Genomic DNA, 23,048 nt, shown 5'->3' on the forward strand with positions numbered 1-23,048 from the left:
TCTCTATTATGAAAATATTTCATCTATATAAATATTAATGTAACAGACTTGCGTGTGATAATCTGCCAGGTTGAACAAATGGGAATATTATCTCTCATATGATGTTAGATTTTTCTCCTTTAAAAAATAAAGTATTACAAGTATAGAACCAAAGACATGCCCTGTGACCTCTTCTATTCTTCCCAATCTCCCCAGAATATAATTATCACTTAAAGTTGGGTGTGTACCTATATTTAATTCTTTCATCATACACACAAGCACACACTGTTTATACACATAAATAGTGTTGTTTTGGACTCATACTTTGTTTTTACAACACCTTTTAACATAAGTTTTTACTTTTATTGTTTTATTTAAGATAGGATCTTGCTCTGTCACCCAGACTGGAGTACAGTGGCGTGATCGTAGCTCACTGCCACCTCCCATCTCCTGGGCTCAAGTGATCCTCCCACCTCAGTCTCCTGAGGAACTGGGATGGTGACAGTCATAAGCCACCAAGCCCAGCTAAGTTGTTTATTTTGTTTTTTATTTTTTAAATAAAGATGAAATCTTGCTATGTTATCAAGGCTGGTCTCAAACTCTTGGGCTCAAGCAATGCACCTGCCTTGGCCTCCCAAAGTACTGGGATTACAGGCATGACTTTAAAAAGTTAATATTATGTCTTCAGGTTTATCCCAGTTGACCCATATGGATTGATTTCTTCAGTTGACATGGCTATATAGTATTCAGTTTCATGAATGTAGCACAGTGTATCTAGCCATGGCTATACTGATGATAGTTGTTTCCAGTTTTTTTTGCTATTGCAGCACTGCCTAATAAATATCCTGGAGTGGGTTGTACTTCTATACTTCAAAATGAAATTACCAGATTGTAAAATATGCACATCTTCAGCCTCATTCAATATTGTGAAGTGCTCCTCTAAGCCTTTGTGTCAATTTGTACCTCTACCAGCAATGTGGAAATGATCCTTGGTTTTAGTCTGTATTCCCTGGTCATGAGTGAGCTGCAGCATCTTTTCATATGTCCATCAAGTGTTGGGGTTGAATCTGTGAATTGCCTTTTTGTGTTCTTTGCTTTTTCTTTTATTTTTTTATTCTTTTGATTGTTTTGGTGGTTGTTATGGTAAAATGCACAAGCACAAGGTTATATTTACCATCTTAACTGTTTTTGTGTGTATAGTTCAGTTTTCATTAAGCACTTTCAGAATGTGCTACCATCCCACCATCCATCTCCAGAACCCTCTTCATCTTGCCAAACTGAAACATCCTACCCACTAGTCAAAAACTCCTCCTTTCCGTCTCCCCACAGCCCTTGGCAGCCACCATTCTGCTTTCTGCGTCTATGAGTTTGACTACTTTGAGTATCTCTTATAAGTGGAATGATACAGGACTTGTCTTTTCGAGACTGGCTTATTTCACTTTGCATAGTACCTTCAAGGTTGATCCATACTGGTAGCAGAATTTCCTTTCTTCAGGCTGGATAATATTCCATTGTATGCACAGACCACATTTTGTTGATCTGTTCATCCACTGATGGACACTTGGGGGATTGCCTCCACATTAGCTATTGCGAAGTCAATAATGCTGCTATGAACATGGGTGTACAGATACCTCTTTGACATCCTGGTTTCAAATATTTTGGGAACATACCCAGAAGTGCAATTGCTTGATCCTGTCCTGTCCCTTGCTTTTCCCTTTGCTCACTTGTTTTTGTTGTTGTTTTATGGGAGTGCTGATATATTCAAGTATTTGTTGATTACGTGCATTATGCCTGACTTACTCAAAGCATGATGTCTTGAGAACTTAGCAACCCTGTGCCTGCTGAGTGGTAGAACAGCTCTGAAAAGGTCTGTTCTGGAGTGGGGGTGCTGCTTTGGAGAGCGATTAATCAGGGGCTTGGGTGCTGACTCTAGGAGGTGCGGCACTTAGAAAGACAGAGTGTGACTTCCCCAATGTGGTCTCCTTCCTTTTCCTCACTCCTTCTCCCACCTAACCCCAGCAATGAGCCCTTGAGTCTGGCTCAATAGGTGGATCTGCATTCAGTGCAGGGCAGAGCCTGGGTGGCAGTGCCTCTCATTGCCTCCCTGGCTGCCGCAAGGTCCTGTGTGGCATATGGTATGGACCCAGCAGCCAGGAGGAGGAGCTGAGTGTGGTTGGGGTCGTGGTGGGGCCAGTGGCAGTGGATCTCTCTCTTTGTTGGCCTGGGCCAGTGCTTGAATGGAGAAGGGCTGCCATGTGTCTGGGGAGGGCGGAACCCAGTGTCACTGACACCTTCCAGATACAGAGTTCTTGCTCTGTGTTTGGCCCATACCTAATGTTGTGAAGTTGAAATACTGGGGTGTGTTTTGAGGCTCAGAACACCTGTGATAACTTGGTCATGTGTTTGTATATACACATATATATACATACACACACACACACACACACACACACATATATATACACACACACGCACAATTATTTTCCTTAACACCACTGACCTGAAGGCAGTTACCCATAATTTACAGATGAGGAATCTGAGGCTTTTGAGATTGTCAAGGTCACCTGGCCAGTGACTGGAATGGCCCATGGGTCTGAGTCCGTACCCCTTTTCACTGGCTCCCGGAGGCCACACGTACCTTACGCTTCCTGGGGCTTGGTCCTGGGGTTTCATCTCAGGTTGACCCTCTTTAGGGGGAAATAAGTAGGGAGGAAGGAGATTTCCTGGTATTAGGGTGTCCTCAAGCCTTCAGCTCTCCTGGGACTGCACGGAGTTTATTGTCTGACATCAGTGACGTGGGGCAGCAGACATGGAGCTGGTAAGTGGTTAAGATCAGTCGGACATGACAGCCCAGTTCTGCAGAAACCACATCATTTGCCTGGGGAAAAAGGGGGTCCTTGTGAGCTCGTCGACATGCATTTGGCAGAAAGTGTTCTGGCTCTGCCAGCTTCCAGTATAAGCTTCTAGCAAGCCCCTTGTGCCTTAGATGCCCAGGTCTTTTCAAAATAAACCTGGCATGTTTTAACTTGATGACTTTCTGCTCACAGTCATCTTATTGTTTGCTGATGAATTCAGACCTCCATTCATTTAAATATTTGTCAATTATCTACCATGGGTCAGGCATTAAATTTAGTGCTGGAGATACTATGGGACATAAGAAGTGCCTGCTTGCTCGGAGTGTGCAGTCTAATTGATATTTGGAACAGTATGGTTTAACTGCCACAAAGAAAATAAAGCAGCAGGATGTGACAGAGCTGGATGTGGGGAGTGAGGAGGCTTCTCTGGACTGGGTAGTCTGAACCCCATGCAGGGAGAAAACTGTGGCTGGGAGGAGAGGAGGCCGGAAGAAAGGTCTGGGCTTGGGTCCCAACCACTGATTCCAGATCTCTCAACATTTATAACATGACCAACTCCTGTTCTTTTTTTTTTTTTTTTTTTTTTGAGACAGGGTTTCCCTCTGTCACCCAGGCTGGAGTGCAGGGGTCGATCATAGCTCACTGCAGCCTCAATCTCATGGACTCAGGGGGTCCTCCTGTATCTAGGACTACAGGTGTGTGCCACTACACCCAGCTAATTGTATTACTTTCGTAGACATGGGGCAGGGTCTGCAGTCACATGCCTTGCAAGTGGCAGAGACAGGGTTTAGTCTCAGTAGCCAGTGCCTAGGGCACAGGTCTTGGCCAGAAGAGAGAAGGCTCAGGTGAACCAGTTTCATCTGACCTGCTTGATAACTCAAACATGGCTGCCCAACTGTGCGGTCTCTGGCAGGGTATGTGAGGTGGGTGGCTGGGTGGCCTGCCCCTTTCAGGCACTGGGGCGACATATCCGGGGATCAGGAAGAGGTTGGGTTTAGGCAGGGTAGAGGTGATTGTGTAGGCTGGCGGGGGGAGCAGTGTCACCTTGAATGTGTTTCCATACCCAGGGACCAGATGGCCCGGGAGGAGGGGGATGGAGGCAGGGGGAAGAATGAGGTCTTTTTGACTTTGATGTGCTTTGACTGCAAGTCAGAATGAGCGGGACACCCCCACAGGCATCTCAGCCCTCCTAATTTAGACTTTCTGAAGTGGAGCCTTGGGAACCGATGAAGCTTAATAAACTCTCCTGGTGCTTCCAGCAGGCACTTGAGGGTGAACACCACTGTCTTTGGGTCATAGGAAGTGTGAGCTAGTAGGAATCCTGGAGATTTTCTAGCCCAACAGTGTCCAGTCAAAATAGAATGGGAGCTGGAAATACAAGCCACATGTAATTTTAAATTACTTTTAAAACATTTAAATTTAGCCATGGTTTTAAAAAGTAAAAATCAATAGGTGAAACTCATTTTAATATTTTAACCCAATATAGCCAAAATCTTGGCATTTCAACATGGGATGAGTATAAAATAATGAAGGTGATATTTTATTTTATTTTTTTTTTGGTACTAAATCTGTGCACTCCAGTGTATATTTTCCACTTAAAGCACATGTCAGTGTGGACTGGCCCCATTGCAAATACTCAGTGGCCACTTGGGGCTGGGGTGACCAAGTGGGACGTGATGGGGCTGGTGCAGTCCACCATTCTCATGACAGGCATCTGGGGTCAGCGAGGCAGGGCACTGGCTGTGCTGGTGGGAAGCCAGATTCCAGCCCCAGACACCAGAACCTTTGGCTTTAGATCCTTGGGGTGGGTGCGTTGCTTCTCCTGGGAGGAAGGAGTGCCCGGGAGCCCCTGACCAGGACCTGGGGCAGGTCCACACAGGCCCTGGATGTCTTCTGTATCCTGAGCCTGGCCCTGCTCTCTTGTCTCCCACCTCGTCACACTGGCTTTAGCTTTTCACCCTGAGAAGGGAATTCAAAGCCTCTGCCCCTCCCAGACAGACACCAGGATATGATCTTCTTTTTTCTTTTCTTTTTGTTTGAGATAGGATCTCACTTGGTCTGGAGTGTAGTGGCCTGATCTCAGCTCACTGCAGCCTCCACCTACCGGGCTCAAATGATCATCCCACCTCAGCCTCTGAAGTAGTTGGGATTACAGGCACATGCCACCATGCCTGGCTGATTTTTGTATTTTTTGTAGAGATGGGGTTTCACCATGTTGCCCAGGCTGGTCTTGAACTCCTGACCTCAAGCAATCTGCCCTCCTCGGCCTCCCAAAGTGCTGGGATTACGGGCATGAGCCATGGGGCCCTGCCCTGGGTATGATTTTCAAGTGGTTGGTGTCTTGTGACTGGCAGCTGATAAACGGGTGATACAATGTTTCTATACAGGAGTCTGCAGAGCCAGGCTGCAGGGGCGGATGCGGGGGTAGCCTGTGGAGCCCGAGGGTGGGAACAGAGAGCGCCTTTTGTTGTAGGTGGAAGCATGTCCGGCTCCTTTCCCTCAAAGGTCAGACAGCCTGAGAGATGTTTCCATCCTCCCATGCGTGGCCCTGAGGCAGTTAGCCGGTCAGTTACTCACTGTGCTCTCTGCCAACTCTAATGAGCCAGGAAGCCTCCCCGTGCCCAGGCGTGCTGTGATCACAGTGTTCAATGATGGGGTGAGGCTGCAGTGTCCAGCCAGGGGCTGTGCTACAGGGGCCAAAGGATATCTGACCTGCTGTCACTGCCTCTTCCCTTCTATTCCACCGTCACTGGGGCGATGCCATCCGATGAACAGATCCATTTATTAATTCAACATGTTTGTATTGAGAGCCCACTGGGTGCCGGGCACTGTTGTCGACACGGGCGATAAAGCAGCAGGCAAAACAAGAGAAACATCTTTGCAAGCAGTGGAGGGGACCTGCAGTGTTGGGTGTGGAGTTGTTGCCGGGAAGTAGAGAAGCTGAGTAAAGAGCTGGATGGAGAGAGATGGCCAAGCCCATGTCTAGAGAAAAGCATTGTAGACTGAGTGAGCAGAAATCGCAGAGGCCCAGAGGAGGGAGCATGCCTAGCTAGCCCCCTAGACCTGGTGAGGCTGGTGTGGGCTGGGCAGTGATACGGTGTGACTGTGTCCCCACCCAAATCTCATATTGAATTATAGCTCCCATAATTCCCGTGTGTCATGGGAGACACTGGTGGAGATAATTGAATCATGGTGGCGGTTTCCCCACGTTGTTCTCGAGGCGGTAAGTCTCACGAAAGCTGATGATTTTGTAAGGGGTTTCCCCTTTCACGTGGCTCTCCCTCTCTCTCGCCTGCTGCCATGTAAGATGTACCTTTTTTCTTCTGTCATCATTGTGAGGCCTCCCCAGCCACTGGAACTGGGAGTCTATTAAACGTCTTTTTCTTTATAAATTCCCCAGTTTCGGGCATGTCTTTATCAGCAGCATGAAAACAGACTAATGCAGGCAGCCTGCATTGGGAGGATTTAGGCAAGGAGGGAGGAGGTGCTGGCCAGTAGACCTCGTGTGTCTCTGTGGGTCAGAGCAAGGACCCGGACTCTCACCGTGAGAAGAGGAGCCCATGGAGGTTTTGGAGCTGAGGAGGAGTTTTACAGATGACCAGTCTGTTCTGGGTACTTGCAATTAGTGGACCATCTGTATTCAAGTGTTGATTGGGTTGTTTTAACCCTGTGGGAGAACTCCCCAGCCTGTACCCTGCTCTCGCTGTACCTGGCAGTTGTATTAATGACATTAACTGCACAGTCCAGCTTGAGTCCCCTGTAGAACGTGGGCGGTGGACACTAAACCGAGAGGAATCGCTGTGGGTTGGCAGACACAGTGGAGACTCACTCCTGGACAGGCTGTGGAATGTGTGGAAGCAGGTACAGCTTAGGCCGGCGCTAAGGTTCAGCAGGGAAGCCAGAGGAGTCCGTAGCCCTGGAGACCTGGCCTATAGTGGAGAGAGTGAGTCCATGCCAGTGGTGGGATGTGGCTGCAAAAAAATGGTCAGATTCATGGAAGTCTGGTGTCCAGCTGGCAGGCATTAGTGATCCCACAAATACAGCTGTGTGCCTTGAACACGCACTCCAGAGCTTCCAGAGAACACCTGGGCTGTGGGGGCTAGAGACTGTGTCTCGTGTGGAGGCGTGGCTGAGAACGGGCTCGACAGGCTCTTCATCACTGTGTGCAGCCTTTGAAGGACTTGGATGTGCTCGAAGCCCCTTCCCCTAATTGCTGTATAGGGCAGGGTGTACATCCCAGGGATCCTGGAGGCTAGGGAGCCAGTCTGCACAGAATGGTTTTAGAAGCCATAGGATATGGGGGCTCTGGGTGAAGGAGCCAGAATTCCAGCCCCAGCTCCACTTCTCACGAGCTGTACAACCTGTGCCCGTTACTGACCCCTTTCTCACCTTAGTTCCCTGGCTCTACAATGGAGGTAATTATCATGTTGAACCCACCGGGTTGAGATCTTATTTAATACTTGCACGGCCCTTAGAAACATCTAGCACAGTGGTCCTCAACATTTGGAAATGTCTGGAAACATTTTGTCACACCTGAGAAGAGGGATTTCCTACTGGTGTCTAGCGGGTAGAGGCCAGAGATGACTGTTAAACATCCCATAATACACAAGACAGACCCCGCAACAATGAACTATCTGGCCCCCAAAGTCAGTGGTGCAGAGATTAAGAGATCCTGGTTTCGCGTTTAGAGCGTGCAGTACATTTCAGTTGTTAATGGAACATGCAATACATCTTTATTCACATGTTATTACTTATTTGTCAGATGTTTATAAAACATCTGCTACATACTTGGCAGTTTAATGGAATCTGCAGATTCAAAAAAGTTCCTGACCACAGAGGTCATTTCGGCAAGCTAGGAAAGCACAGAATTATATAACACAAAATTACATTATACCATAAAGCATATTCTATAGTACACTTACTCTGGTGGGCTCTTGGCATAAAAATGTCTCCAATCTCAGAGGTCATGGGATAGTGGGCAAGACACGAAAACCTCATATAATATAAAATTATGTTACCTCTAAGTGCTGAAATTAAGGTATAAACAATGTTTCATGGGAACCAAAACATCAGTCATTTGGAAGTATAGGTCAAGCCTTCATAGGAGAGGAACCATTTGAGCCAGATGTTGCCAGAGTGGGATGGTCTCAGTGAGCGGGATGTGGAGGGTTAGGATGTTATCTTAGTCTGTTTTGTGCTGCCATTACCACCAAGTAGGTAATTTATAAGGAGCAGAAGTTTATTTGCCTCACAGTTCCAGAGGCTGGGATGTCCAGGATCTACAGGCTACATCTGATGAGGGTCTTCTTGCTGCATCATCTCATGGTAGATGGAAGAAGGGCAAGGTGGAGAGAGAGAACAGGAAGGGGTCTAATTGTCCTTTTATAAGGAACCCACTCCCATAATAATGACATTAACCCATTCATGAGAACAGAGCCCTTAACCCATTCATTAGAACAGAGCCCTCAAGTATTGGGGGAACCCGCCCACAATATTTCAACATAGGTTCTTTCTATTTTCCATAAGCATTGGCTGACTGAGAAATAGAGACAGTATAAAGAGAGGAATTTTACAGCTGTGCTGCTGGGGGTGACATCACATACCGATAGGACCATGATGCTCACCTGAGTCTCAGATCAACCAGTTTTTATTAAGGGTTTCAAAAGGGGAGAGGGTGTAAGAACAGGGAGTACGTACAAAGATCACATGCTTCAAAGGGCAGAAAACAGAACTGATAAGGGTCTAATAAACATTACATGCTTCTGAGGGAACAGGACCAAGGGCAAAATCAGAACTACTGATAAGGGTCCAACAAAGATCACAAGACTAAGGGCAAAAGCAGAATTGCTGATAAGGGTCTATGTTCAGTGGTGCACATATTGTCTTGATAAACATCTTAACAGAAAACAGGGTTTGAGAGCAGAGAACTGACGACAAATGCTGCTAATTTGACCACAGATTTACCAGGGCAGAGTTTTTCCCCACCCTAATAAGCCTGAGGGTACTGCAGGAGACCAGGGTGTATCTCAGTTCTTAACCACGTAAGACAGACATTTCTGGAGTGGCTGTTTATAGACCTCCCCCCAGGAATGCATTCCTTTCCCAGAGTATTAATATTCCTTGCTAGGAAAAGAATTTAGTGATATCTCTCCTACTTGCACATCCGTTTATAGGCTCTCTGCAAGAAGAAAAATATGGCTCTTTTTGCCCAACCCAGCAGGCAGTCAGACCTTAATGGTTGTCTTCCCTTGTTCCCTAAAAATCGCTGCTATTCTGTTCTTTTTCAAGGTGCACTGATTTCATATTGTTCAAACACACATGTTTTACAATCAATTTATACAGTTAACACAGTTATCATCACAGTGGTCCAGAGGTGACGTACATCCTCAGCTTGCAAAGATAACAGGATTAAGAGATTAAAGACAGGCACAAGAAATTATAAAAGTTATTATTTGGGAACTGATAAATGTCCATGAAATCTTCACAATTTATGTTCCTCTGCCACGGCTCCAGCCAGTCCCTCCGTTCGGGGTCCCTGACTTCCCACAGCACTCATGGCCTACTCTTACGAGACCCCACCTCACAACATTGTTACGTTTAGGATCAAGTTTCTAGCACGTGAACTTTGAGGGATTACGGACTCCTCCATTCCAAAAGGGAGAGATAGGCAAGAAGAAAGGGGCAACTGGTCCAAACAACTCCAAAAACCCAGCAGGGGAAATAATACTAAATCCCAACTTGTCAAATAATCTTTTTCGACTCCCATGTCCTGCCTTCCAGACACACTTGGGTAGGGACGTGGGCCCCCAAGGCCTCCGGCAGCCCTGCTTCTCTGGCTTTGCTGGGCTCATTCCATGCAGCAGCTCTCACAGGTTGGAGTCTTGTGCCTGCATCTCCCCCAGGTTGCTGTTGCACATTGGTAGCTCTGCAGTTCTGGGGTGTCAGGACGGCCTTACTCCCACAGCTCCACTAGGCTTCCTGGGGACTCTGAGCAGCTCTGACTCCACAGTTCTGCTGGGCATTGCCCTACAGAGGGCTCCCTGGTTGTGGCTCTGCCCCTGCAACAAGTCTCTGCCTGGGTCCCCAGACTGTCTGCGGTATCCTTTGAAATCTAGTTGGAAGGAGCCAGGCCCATAGCCCCTGCATTCTGTACTCCAGTGGCATTAGGACCATGTGGATGCCACCAAGACTCACCACTTGCACCTTCTAGAGTGCAGGTCAAGCTGCATCTGGGCCCATTTGAGCCATAGCTGGGGAGGCCAAGGAGCACTGTGCCCAAATGTGGGAGCAGAGACTTGAGGTGGCCCTGGACAGTGAGCCACAGGTCCTGAGGGTTCCCAAGACATGGCTTTTGATATAGTTACTTCCTTCAGATTTTGGCACTCTGGGACTGTGATCACAGGTCATCTTTACAGTGCCTTTGGGATCATTCTCATTTTCTTGATGAATAGCCTCTGGCTTCATTCTTATTGTACTAATATTCCTATCAAACAGTGGCTCTGGCCAATACTAATCTTATCAAGTGGTCCATACTAATATTCTTATCAAACTATCAAATGGTAACATGCCTGCACCCTTGCTTTCCTCTCCTGAAAGTTCTTTCTCTACTACAGGGCCAGTCTCAGAATCCTTCCAGTCTCTAAGTTCTGTTTTGCTTTTTGTTATAAATTCCTTTCTTTCTTTTTCTCTTCCTCCCTCCCTCCCTCCCTCCCTCCCTCCCTCCCTCCCTCCCTCCCTCTCTCTCTCTCTCTCTCTCTCTCTCTCTCTTTTTTTGAGATGGAGTCTCCCTCTGTTGCCCAGGCTGGAGTTCAGTGGTACGATCTCAGCTTACCGCAACTTCTGTCTCCCAGGTTCAAGCCATTCTCCTACCTTAGCCTTTAATAGCTGGAATTTCAGGTGTGTGCCACCATGCCCAGCTAATTTTTTTGTATTTTTACTAGAGATGGGGTTTCATCATGTCAGCCAGGCTGGTCTCGAACTCCTGACCTCAAATGATCCACCTACCTCAGCCTCCCAAAGTGCTGGGATTACAGATGTGAGCTACTGCACCCAACCCTGCTTTTCTTTATAAATTTCATCTTTAAATTATTTATTTCTTCTCAAATTTTACAGTTAAGTATACAGTTAAAATAAGTTATACAGCAACCCAGATGCTTTGCTGCTTAGATATTTCTTCCACCAAATAGCCTAGTTTATCACTCTTAAGTTCTGCCTGCCATATAGTTTGAGGACCTGGACACAATGTAGCCACATTCTTTGTTGCTTTATAACAAGGATGACTGTTACATCAGTTTCCAGTACCTTAATCTTGAAATATAGAGACCTCATCAGAATGCCCTTTACCATCCATATTTCTACCACCATTCTGATCACAACCACTTAGTCTAAGAAGTTTCAGACTTTCCCTACAGATCTTCTAATCCCTCTTTATTGCCTGTCTCCCTCCCTCCCTTCCTCCCTCCCCTCCCTCCCTCCCTCCTTCCCTCCCCTCCCCTCCCTCCCTCCCTCCCTCCCCTCCCTCCCTCCCTCCTTCCTTCGCTTCCTCCCTCCCTCCCTCTCTGCTCTCTCTTTTCTTCCTTTCCCTCCCCTCCCCTGCTTTCCTCTCCCCTCCCCTGCTTTCCTCTCCCCTCCCCTGCTTTCCCCTCCCCTCCCCTGCTTTCTCCTCCCCTCTCCACTTCTTGGCACCAATTTTCTGTCTTAGTACGTTTTGTGCCGCTGTAACAGAATACCGCAGATTGAGTACATTATAATTAATAGAATTTTATTTGGCTCATGGTTCTGGAGGCTGGGAAGTCCAAGATCAAGGGGCTGCTCTGGCAAGGGCCTTCTTGCTGCATCATCCCATGGTGGAAAGTGGAATGGCAGGACAGATCAAGAGGGGACCTAACTGGCCTTTTATAAGGAACCCCGTCCCACAATAATGGCATTAACCCATCCATGAGAGCAGAGCCCCATGATCTAAACACCTTTTATTAGGCCCTACCTACACTGTTGCACTGGGGATCGAGTTGCAGCATGTGGACTTTGGGGGACACATTCAAACCATAGCAGGCACCTTAATAAAGGTGGAAAAGGGATGTGGCAGCTACAGTGGGAGGGAAAAGGTGGCTCCCTTAGTGTGCTTGGGAGGAGGGTAAGAGATGCATTTGCAATTCTCATGGCCACAAACTGAAGGGGCCTGGTTACCTGATAAGGAGCGTTGGCTTCGTGTAAGGAATGTGGAGCAATTGAAGCGAGAGGGTGGTTTGATCCGTATCATTTCTTAGAAGGATACCATGTTGGCAGTTTCGAAGAAGAGGCATGAGTGAGGAAACACTTGTGGTGAAGAGACCGGTTAGGAAGCTGTAACTTGGGGTGGGATCTGGAACCAGGCTGTGACTCTGGAAGGGGAGCTGGAGGGCTGCACTCTGAAGTATTTCTGAGGGTCTAGATAATGTGACCTTCACACTGGGGCTGAGTTTTGTAAAATCTGGCATCCCCAGTTTCACCTATGATGCCAGGCCTGTGGTAAGGAGCTTAGCAAGCATTTGCTAGAATATGAGCAAATGGGGGTATAACTGATAATATTTAGTAACCATGGCGGGGGTGAAAGAGGGAGGTGTTGGGAGACTGGGTTGATAATATGGGGGTTGGGAGCAAGGAGAGAGGCTAGCTTTGAACATATTCCATTTGAGGAATTTAAGATCATCCAGCTAGAATATTAGAAATATTAGGATGGGATGTGGAAGAGAAATTAGCACTGAAAATAAAGAGCTCAAATCATCAGTGTATGAATAGTAGCTAAACCTCTGAAAACAAGTGAACTTGTCCCGTGAAAATGTGTAGCAGGGGAGAAGCAGAGGTTCAAGGACAGCGCCCCCGAGAATGCCAGCATTTAAAGGGTGGACCCTTGGTGGCTCACGCATGTAATCTCAGCACTTTGGGAGGCTGAGGTGGGCGGATCACGTGAGGTCAGGAGTTTGAGACCAGCTTGGCCAACATGGTGAAACCCTGTCTCTACTAAAAATACAAAAATCAGCCAGGCATGGTGGTGGGTGCCTGTAATCCCAGCTACTTGGGAGGCACAAGAATCACTTGAACCTGCAAGGCAGAGGTTCCAGTGGGATCGTGCCACTTCATTCCAGCCTGGGTGACAGAGGGAGACTCCCTCTCAGAAAAAAAAAAAGAAAGAAAAAGAAAAAGGGTGGGCCCCAGCAGCACAGCCTACTGTCCGGGAGTCAGGAGGAAAACCTGGAGGGAATCTTGACCTTGACTTAGAAGCCAAGGAGGAGTCATGGCCAACAGCATCAAAGGCCTCCAAGCACAGTGGAGACTGACAAGAGACCTTTCTTAGGTTTGGCAATTAGAAGGTCCCTGGCCTCAGCAAGAGCAATTTCAGAATAAAAACAAGGGTGGAAGGACTGGTGTAGGGGTCGGGGGATAGAGTAGAAAGTGAGGGTGTAGTACAGGTGAAGAAGTTTGATCACTGGAGGGAATGAGGGAGATGCGGGGGTAGCTTGAAGAGCAGAGAGAGGTTTGTTTGTTTGTTTGTTTTAGGAAGAAGGAAGCTTGGGCATGTTTATAAGTCAGAGAATAGAGAAGAAGAGGTGGGAGACACAGGGCAAAGAGGAGTCGGTTGGAGACTATTCTGTGAAGGTGAGGTGGATCTGGTGTCTAGGTGGAAGGATTTGGGGCGAAGAGGGAAGGTAGGAGAGTCTAGAGGTAGGCAGCAGGCAGACGGGGGCTCCAGGTTTTCCCTACAGAACTGAGGACAGTGATGGCCAGGCATGGTGGCTCACGCCTGTAATCCCAGCACTTTGCGATGCCAAGGTGGGTGCATCGCTTGAGGCCAGGAGTTCAAGACAAGCCTGGGCAACATGAGAAACCCCATCTCTACTGAAAATACAAAAATTAGCCGGGCGTGGTGACACATGCCTGTAGTCCCAGCTACTCAGGAGGTTGAGGCACAAGAATCACTTGAACCTGGGAGGCGGAGGTTGCCATGAGCTGATGGCACCACTGTACTCCAGCCTGGGTGACAGAGCAAGACTCTGGAAAAAAAAAACAAAAAAACTGAGGACAGTAAGAATAAGTGATCGCTTGTGATCACAGACCCAGCAAGTACACCACGAGCTTCTGCCCCTCTGGTCTTCCCAGACCCCTTCCCTAGAACATTAAGCCGTATCACTTTTATGGGTCCAGGGTCTCTGAGGGGCTGGGCACCACACTGTGCCCCTGGGGGCATATCTAGTTCTGCCCCTCTTGGTTTGGCGGGTACCTGCTGGGTACTCACTGTATGTTAGGCCATGAATGCTGGGCAGCAGGAGGCATGGTTTCTGCCTCCACTGGGCCTTATTTCTTCACCTTGTCCCCCAGTTCTGCCCTTGGGCAAGTTCTGTGGCAGAACTGACCAGCTCCCTTCGGCCGGGGACATCTTGGTTCCTGGCAGAGCACCACGAAGAGCAGATTGTCTTCCTACCCGGGGGCACCTTTGCCCAGCAGGTCGGGTGAGCTGGCCTCCTGGTGAGAAGCTGGTGCCCTTGGACATGAGTGGATTTGATGCCTGCTTTCCCACCCAGATACTCTACTGTGGCTTTTCTCCAGCCCTTTATGCTCAGAGCTAGACCAGCAATGTGGGGTGGCTGCTGGGAGAAGGCGCCATGTTGTTTTGAGGCAGCAGCCAGCCCCGGAAGCCCTGGAATGCCTGGGGCCACTGAGCAATCCTCTCGCTTGGCCCCACAAGGGGAGGGGGTGGGCTCGTGAAATCCCTCGTTGGGTATAGCAGAGCAAGCCCTAAGACTCGCCCAGTCTGCTTAGCGCAACACTGACGCTGTTTTGGAATGAAGACAAGACAATGTAGAACTTTACTGGGGAAGAGGTCGAAGAAGGGCTAATTGTCTTGTTGTTCAGGTCTGGTTAGGGCTGCTCACCTCTGACGCCAAAGGTCTTTTCCCTGGAGGACAGCCCTGGAGGATGTCTGAGTATTTGTCTTTCGCAAAAGGTGAAATGAGTAGTGTTTCCCCACCCAGGCTGCATTTTAGAATCAGGGGAGGTGGGTCACTGGTTTGTTTCACTATTCACTATTCATACTTGGGCCCCACCCCTAACCAATTAAATAAACATCGTGGAGAGTGGGGCCTAGTAAATGTTGAAGCTCCTCAGGTCATTGCATTGTGCAGCCAATGCTGTGACTTATGAATAGAAAGGAAGATGAAATGCACGCTGGTCATGCAAGGGAGATGTAGAGAGGGAGCAGGGAGGGTGAGAGAGGCTGCAGTTCATAATGTCCTGAAATGTTAGAGCTGGAGGGATCCTGGTTCGGAGCACTGCAACTCAAAGAGGAGTTCCAGCCACACAGCAGGCCCCACTAGGGAGCTGGTTAGAATGCAAATCCCCGCCTGCCCTGTACCCCCATCTGGCACCCTCTGAGTCACAATGTGCGCATCAAGGTTTGAGAAGTGTGCTTTCAGATCACCCACAGATCATCCAGACCAGTGGCTCTCAACCTTGGCTGCGCTTTAGAATCACCCAGGGGGCTTCAGCGAATTCCAGTGCTGGGCTACATGAATTAACTCAGAATTTCTAGGTGTTGGGACCCAGATACTCATTTAAAAAAAAAATGTTTTTTAAGTATTTCAGGTGAGTCTCCTCTTCAGCCATAATCAAGAACATGAGGCTTGACCAGTGCTTCTCAAACTCAGACAGATACATGAATCGCCAGGCTATCGTGTTCAAATGCACATTCTGATTTTATAGGTCTGGAAGGGGGCCAAAGAATCCACTTGTCTAAGAATGGCTCTGGGATGCCCCTGGGACGGATCTGGCCTTTTTTGAGCAGTGGGAATAGGCTGACTTCTCAGTTTGACAGCAAGGAGACTGCAGGTCAGAGAGGGAAGCGTGATCGTCCACGGTAACCAGCCTGCTACACATTCAGTACTTTCTGATGTACTCTACTGTGTGCCAGGCAGCGTGCTACGTGTGGGACTAGAGCTGCGAACGGGACAGACCCCATTCCAACCCCCCCAGAGCTTATATCTCAGTTGGGGAGATGACAGAAAGCAAATAAGTAACTAAGCTGATGACAGATGGGAAATGCCATGAAGGCGAGGAGGGCCGTGTGTAGGGAATGACTCAGAGACTGCTGTGGGGTGAGGGGTAGGGAAGGCATGCCCCTTTCAGAAGAGCTGTCTGGGGAGTTACTAGGACAACACCTTTAACTGGGAACTTGTGCTGATTACAAACCGATCACTTTTCTTTACTGGACAGGGCCAGGCTTCATCCCCTCTGGGGTTTGGGGATGGTGCTTCTGACTCTCCCAAGGGAGTCTGACCCTGGTCCCTGCCTGCTTGTTTCCTCTGACTCAAGACTCTGATTCTTCAGTGTTTGTGGGCTCAGAGCGGGGCCTGGGAATGAGTCTGCTGGGGAGCAGGACACTGACTTCATCACAAGCCAGGGCTGAGGGTCATTGGTTAATGGTGTGTACAATGGACCAGACCTCATCCAGATGCTATCCCCAGCCCCTATGAAAACATGGAAGGTTTCCATTGGTGCACAAACACTAGTGTTTGCCTCCCTTTCCTGATCGACCGTCAGATTCACATGGGCTATTTGTGAAAATGCCCGTCCCAGGCCATACTCAGGCTGACCACGGTGGTCTCCAGGGAAGGGACCTGAAATGTGTTTTTAGGAAGTGGTCCAAGTGACTCTTCCGATCCAGATCATCAGGAAGCATGGCGTGGATGGAAGAAACTGGCACCTGGCATCTGGTGCCTCTTTGTGTGGCTGTGGAAGCCACAGAAATTTCTTCTGCAGTCAGTCTGCGGCGTGGCCCTGGCTGAACTGGTGGTGCTTGTGAGGAAGCCTTTGCTTGTGTGATGGGGGAACAGCAGCTCACCCCTTCCCGTGCACAGTCCTCACCTTACTGTCTTCGCCCTTACTGGAAGCATCTCCTGACTCCTCTTTGGCCGGCCAGACCCTCCCAGCTCCCTGTGCTCCCCATTCAAACACCTTCCCTCCCTGAGCTTACCCCATGGCCGGGTGGGGAGGCGTGAGCACTGTTTGCATTTGGTCAGAGTCTAGAAGGGATCAAGGAGCCCTCATGAGGACCATGTCATAGCCCCACCCTCACTCCCAGCCTCTGGCCTGAGCAGACCTGTTTGGCTGGATTGATGATGGAGAGGCAGGCACTGACCAAGGGACGCCTTGGATGGTGGAGAATAGGTGACCCTCTGTTGGGCAAAATAGGACTCAAGCCCTCACACAGTGAGTTGGCTTAACTTTCGTGTCAACAGTGGGTGGGGGTAGCTGTCTGCCTCCTGGAGCTGGCCCTTCCTGGGTCAAAATGCAGAAGGGGACGGTGAGAAGAACCACACATAGAGGCTGCAGTAGGCCAGCCTGGCTTGGGACCAAGTCTGTGAGGGCTGGACCCTCAGTTTTCCCTTCCATGGCAGGACTCACCTGGATCCCTGATGCCACCCTTGGAGGCGTTAGGAGGAATCCTGGATGAGAAAGGTCACCCTCAGGATGACTGCCCCGGGGAACGGCTTCCTGCTTTCTGGAGGAAGGGAGGGGCGGACAGTGGGTGTGTCCTGCTCCGGTGTCTAGGCAGGAGAGTTTGTAAAGCTGACCAGACACCTGTGACTCCTATTTCCTAGGTGGCCCGAGGCAGCCGGGATGACAGCTCTCCCCAGGAATCCTGCTGCCTGCTGAGAAACATGGTCAGCAAGTCCCGTGAGTGTCATCCGAGGGCTCCCCCACCCTGGAGGACGGGCCACCAGAAGCCGTCTTCAGCAGGATCCTGGGACCTCTGGGGGCTGTGGAGGGACAGACAGGGAGCCAGGAGCCCTTCTCTTCATCTTGAAGGACACTGGGTACAATCAGCGTCAAGCCCTCAGCCAGGGCCAGGAGAGGACCAGAGACTGCTCCTGTTGAGTTAGGGGTCAGAGGGGCTCAGAAGGGGGCAGGTGGGAAGGTGGACGGGGGCTGTACCTGCCTGTTTCGGCCTCTAGCTCCTCTGTGCATGTGTCCTGCAGGCTGGAAGCTCCTGGCCATGTTGGCTCTAGTCCTGGTCGTCATGGTGTTGTATTCCATCTCCCGGGAAGACAGGTACATCGAGCTGTGAGTTCACCTTCCATGTCGTTCCACTGGTTCTTGTCAGGGACGGGGCTTAGGGATGGAGCATCATGGAGCGGGGGACCTAGGGGGCAGGAACGTTTCAAAAGCCGGCGCATGACCTCATCCCTTCAGCTACTGGTACGGAGTGTTTCCGTGAGGGTGGATGGGGGTAGGGCCTGGGATGTCTCACTGGACCCTCACCCAGGGAGTACAGCGGCAGGAAGACCTGGATCAGTGGAACTTAACTTGAGATGATTCCTGCTTGGCACCCTGGGACCTTCACGCCATGGGAGAAGGCTTAGGCTGCCTGGAACATGGGCCCCTGGGTCTGACTGGGGCTCCTGCCTCCTGTCCTTTTTTCTCTCCAGTTTTTATTTTCCCATCCCAGAGAAGAAGGAGCCGTGCCTCCAGGGTGAGGCAGAGAGGAAGGCCTCTAAGCTCTTTGGCAAGTAAGTACTCGAGGATGAGGAGGGTAGAGCAGGGCATGGAGCGAGCTGGGATTGAGGGCAGCCTCAGTGTGAGGAGTAGATGGAAGGAGCAGCCTTGGTGGTGGACATGGGTTAGGTGAAGCCAGGGAGGGAAGTGAGGGCCTTATAATATTAGTCATGGGCCTAACCCTGCTTCTGGCATCAAGATTAATTCTGTTCTCATCCCCACCCGGCTTTCACCTCTGTGCAGCTACTCCCGGGATCAGCCCATCTTCCTGCAGCTTAAGGATTATTTCTGGGTCAAGACGCCATCTGCTTACGAGCTGCCCTATGGGACCAAGGGGAGTGGTAAGTTCCCACCCAGCTCTGTGGGAACCATGGGCTCACCGTGACCAGAGTGCTGCTGCTTCTCTGCTGTCCCTGGCCCCAGTGCCCAAGTTCTGAGCCCGGCTCCAGCACCACGGTCAGGGGAAGAAGGGCTCTGAGGAGCAGTGGGGGAGGGCAGGCAGCCTTCAGAATGCTAGCTGTCGCATCAGTCCCTCCGCCTGGCTCTTTTTGTAGAGGACCTGCTCCTCCGGGTGCTAGCCATCACCAGTTCCTCTATCCCCGAGAACATCCAGAGGTAAGGCGGCACTCCCCCGACTCCAGTCTGGGCACCTTCTCGTCTTTCCTGGCCCTGTGTGAAACAGTCATGGCCTGGCCCAGGGGTGTAAAGTCAGCATGACCGTAAGCAGGACCATGGGGTGATGCCTGCCCCATGGGGACCAGGGGCTGAGGGGGCCTAGGAAGTGGTCCTGAGGCGGGTGCAGGCAGATCCAGGGCAGCGAGCGTGGGGTAGAGCAGGGGTGACTTCTGGGCTTGACCACTCCTCTTCCTGTGGCAGCCTCAGGTGCCGCCGCTGCGTGGTCGTGGGGAACGGACACCGACTGCGGAACAGCTCACTGGGAGATGCCATCAACAAGTATGATGTGGTCATCAGGTGTGTGTGTGGGGACTTCCTACTGCTGTTTGGGAACTGGATATCCAAGCCAGGGACTGCACACAGGCCCAGGAGGCCTCTAGTGATGGGAATCCTCCCCCCAACCCCCAGATTGAACAATGCCCCAGTGGCTGGCTATGAGGGTGACGTGGGCTCCAAGACCACCATGCGTCTCTTCTACCCTGAATCTGCCCACTTCGACCCCAAAGTAGAAAACAACCCAGACACACTCCTCGTCCTGGTGGCTTTCAAGGCAATGGACTTCCACTGGATTGAGACCATCCTGAGTGATAAGAAGCGGGTAAGCTGGGGGACAGACTGGGGGCTGAGGCCTGGGGGTGGGGACACTGCCCGAGTCAGGACCTCACGCTCCTTGATGTCGGCCTGGCAATCCTAAAGAGCCTGTGCGGGGATAGCAAGAACTAGGCTCCCGGCAGTCAGCGCCTTAGGCTGCCCTCCAATGGTAGTGTTCGGGTAAGCCGCCCCAGCAACTGGGTATAAAAGCCTGCCGGCGTCAGGTGGCAGCAGCCAAAGGCACCCATGCTCCAGGGCTGTCTGCGACAGGAACGCTTTCTGAGTAGGTGTTTGCCTGTGAGGAACTCGGGAGCCGAGGAACCCTCCAGCAGCCATCTCTAGGCCGAGGGTAGGTTAGAGCAATGAGGTGTGTGTCCTAACAGACGGTCCCCAGAAAGAGTTCACTACATCACTTTGCCATCGGTCACAGGCTGAACTGTCCCATCTGGCTTTTTTGTCAAGTGTTTAGACAGCCTAAAACTTTTAGTTCCTTCTACCTGTGTGGATGGTCTTGGAAGTGGTCCATGGCTTCGACCCTCTGCTTTATACACCTGGTCACCTGCCCTCTGCTTTATACACCTGGTCACCTGGCCTCCCGAGGGGGCGCCTCTCTTTCCCTGGTCCTCTCCTGGTCTCCCATCTCTGGCACAGACTTCACCTCCCTTTCCTGTCACCTTGTGTTCCTGAAGGCCTCTGCCATCACTTGGCGCCCCTCGTCTGGCTGAGGACCACTGGGTTGGATTTGAGAAACAGGGCTTCACCTGCTGCTGTCTCTCTTCTGACCCCATCCTCCTAGGTGCGAAAGGGTTTCTGGAAACAGCCTCCCCTCATCTGGGACGTCAACCCTAAACAGATTCGGATTCTCAATCCCTTCTTCATGGAGATTGCAGCTGACAAACTGCTGAGCCTGCCAATGCAGCAGCCACGGAAGATTAAGCAGGTGATGATGGGAAGTCGGGTCCGAAGGCTAGGGTCCTGGGTGGGATGTAGGAGGGACGTTCCTGTGGGCTTAGGAAGCCGTGGAAGGACCCATAACAGAGGCAGTGGTTTGCATTTTCCCTCCAGGAACACACCTGTCATTAAAGTTGCTGCCGCAAAGGGGAGTCCACACTCTGGAGAACTAAGGGGCGTTTACTGAGTGGGGAGGGATGGGGACGGCCTGGATGTGGTTTAGGGGCTGGTATGAGAGGATGATTTTGGCAGGCGCCAGTCAGAATTTGTCAACTGGGGAGTTGCTGGAATAATCAGTGGTCTGATCTGTGGAACAACTTGAGCCATGCGGTTACTATGAGATATGCTTCATCTGTGATCTGATCTTGAAACCCTGGTCTGAACGAGTTCTAAGAGTTGGAGTTTCAACAGTTTGTCTTGCATGTCATGGTTTGGGATGGTGTGTCAATTCAGGGAGTCAATGCAGTTTTGCAAGTTATGGGTTTTTGTTTTGTTTTAGAGATAGGGTCTCACTCTGTCACCCAGGATGGGGTACAGTGGTACAATCATAGCCCACTGTAACCTCGAACTTCCAGGCTCAGGTGATCCTTCTGCCTCAGCCTCCTGAGTAGCTGTGAGACTACAGGTATGCACCATCACGCCTGGCTAATTTTTAAATTTTTTTGTAGAGATGGGGGTCTCACTGTGTGGCCCAGGCTGGTCCCAAACTCCTGGCCTCAAGTGATCCTCGTGTCTCAGCCTCCCAAAATGCTGGGATTACAGGTGTAAGGCACTGTGTCCGACCACAAGTTATGTGTTTCTTCTTTTTAACCTGATGTCCTTGAGCCATAGCAAGTTATGGTTTTGAGTGCAGTGCCCTGGTAGTCTTCAGCTGGTGGGCTCTAACCCACTTTGTAGCTTCCCAAGTACTTCCACCCATATCTTGGAGCCCCTTGGGGAGGCCGTGTGGGATGGTGAGAGACAGGTACCAGCAGACACAGGTATGGCGCTTGGCTGTGCTGTGTACTGTGTGGGGCTTGGCAGGTCAACTGCTCAGAGCCTTGTTTTTCTTGCCTGTATGGTGGGATAATATCCATAATGACCTTTTAAGGCCTGTTGTAGGATTTTAAAAAATAATAATGATGTAAAATACCTATTCTGGAGACCGATACACAGGGCCTGCTCTTTAAATATTTGCCAGATTTTGAATAAATGCTTTTATTGTTTACTGAGCATCTCCTGTTATTGCATGTTCGGTGGTGAATAGCTGCTTTTGTGACTGCTCAATGCCAGGCCCCGAGTCTGCATGCTTGGTGAGGAGGTTGTGCTCCTTGCCCTACGGAACCTCAGTCCAACAGAGTAAGAATGCAGCTTGCACTGTGGAGTGATAAAATTCCACAATGGAGAGTTGTTCCCAATGTCGTGGAATCTCAGAGGAGGGACAGACATCTGCTGAGAGATGTCTGGGAGGCTCCCCAGAGGAGGTGATGCTGGAGCTGGGTCTGGAAGGATCAGGCAGAGAGCTGGGGAAAGGCATTTGGCCAGAGCCACATTTGGCCAGAGCAGGCGGCATCTCCAGCACTGAACTGTTCCAGTACAAGTGGCACTGAAGGGCAACAAGGAGGAGTTTCATGCCATGCATAGGATTACAGATGGAGAGGAGGCTGGAGAGGGAGATGAGAGAGGGCCAGGACCTGAACCCAGCTCCTGGCGGTGGAAAGGGAAAAGGAGGAAATGGACTCAACATTGTATTGGTTTTTTTTTTTTTTGAGACTGAGTCTCGCTTTGTCTCCCAGGCTGGAGTGCAGTGGTGCCATCTCAGCTCACTGCAGCCTCTACCTCCCAGGTTCAAGCGATTTTCCTGCCTCAGCCTCCCAAGTAGCTGAGATTACAGGCACGCGCCACCACACCTAGCTAATTTTTGTATTTTTAGCAGAGACGGGATTTCGCCATGTTGGCCAGGCTGGTCTCGAACTCCTGACCTCAGGTGACCTACCCGCCTCAACCTCCCAAAATGCTGGGATTACAGGTGTGAGCCACTGCGCCCAGCCTGTGTTAGCTTTCCATTGCTCCTTAACTAATACCACAAGTTTAGCGGCTAAAACAGTACCCACGTACTGGCTCGTAGTCCTGTAGATCAGAACAGCAGGGTTTGGCTGGTTCTCTGTTTAGGCTGTCACAAGGCTGGACTCGGTTTGTCAACCAGACAGTTCTCATCTGGAAGCTTAGGGGAAAATTTTGCTTCCAGGTTCATTCTTGTGGTTGAAATAATTTGGTTCCTGCAATTGTAGAACTGAGGTCCCTATTTCCTTGCCGGCTGTCAGCTGGAGGCTGGGGGCCGTGCCTGGCTCTTAGAGGTGGCCCACATTTCTTGCCATCCAGCCTCCATCTTCAAGCCGGCGATGGCACAGTAGATCCTTTCTGTGCTTCAGATCTCTGACCTTCTCCGCTTCTGGTCTTGACACCCGGATTTAAACGTTCAGGTAATTA

At 50.2% G+C, this 23,048-nt stretch overlaps 1 protein-coding gene across 33 annotated transcripts in view; it reads left to right on the forward strand.

Annotated features, from left to right (window-relative positions):
- ST3GAL4 (ST3 beta-galactoside alpha-2,3-sialyltransferase 4) overlaps positions 1 to 23,048 on the forward strand; it is a 60,649-nt gene that overhangs the window by 34,834 nt on the left and 2,767 nt on the right. For 21 of the 33 annotated variants that reach the window (XM_077961123.1, XM_077961125.1, XM_077961135.1 and 18 more), the window contains 8 exon segments: positions 17,468 to 17,543; positions 17,846 to 17,930; positions 18,296 to 18,376; positions 18,606 to 18,703; positions 18,917 to 18,977; positions 19,239 to 19,334; positions 19,446 to 19,635; positions 20,425 to 20,568. In XM_077961123.1, the coding sequence (XP_077817249.1) occupies positions 17,468 to 17,543; positions 17,846 to 17,930; positions 18,296 to 18,376; positions 18,606 to 18,703; positions 18,917 to 18,977; positions 19,239 to 19,334; positions 19,446 to 19,635; positions 20,425 to 20,568 (831 nt within the window). 33 annotated transcript variants of the gene reach the window in all.

This window comes from Macaca mulatta, chromosome 14 (genome assembly GCF_049350105.2).
Source record: "Macaca mulatta isolate MMU2019108-1 chromosome 14, T2T-MMU8v2.0, whole genome shotgun sequence".
NCBI lineage: Eukaryota > Metazoa > Chordata > Mammalia > Primates > Cercopithecidae > Macaca > Macaca mulatta.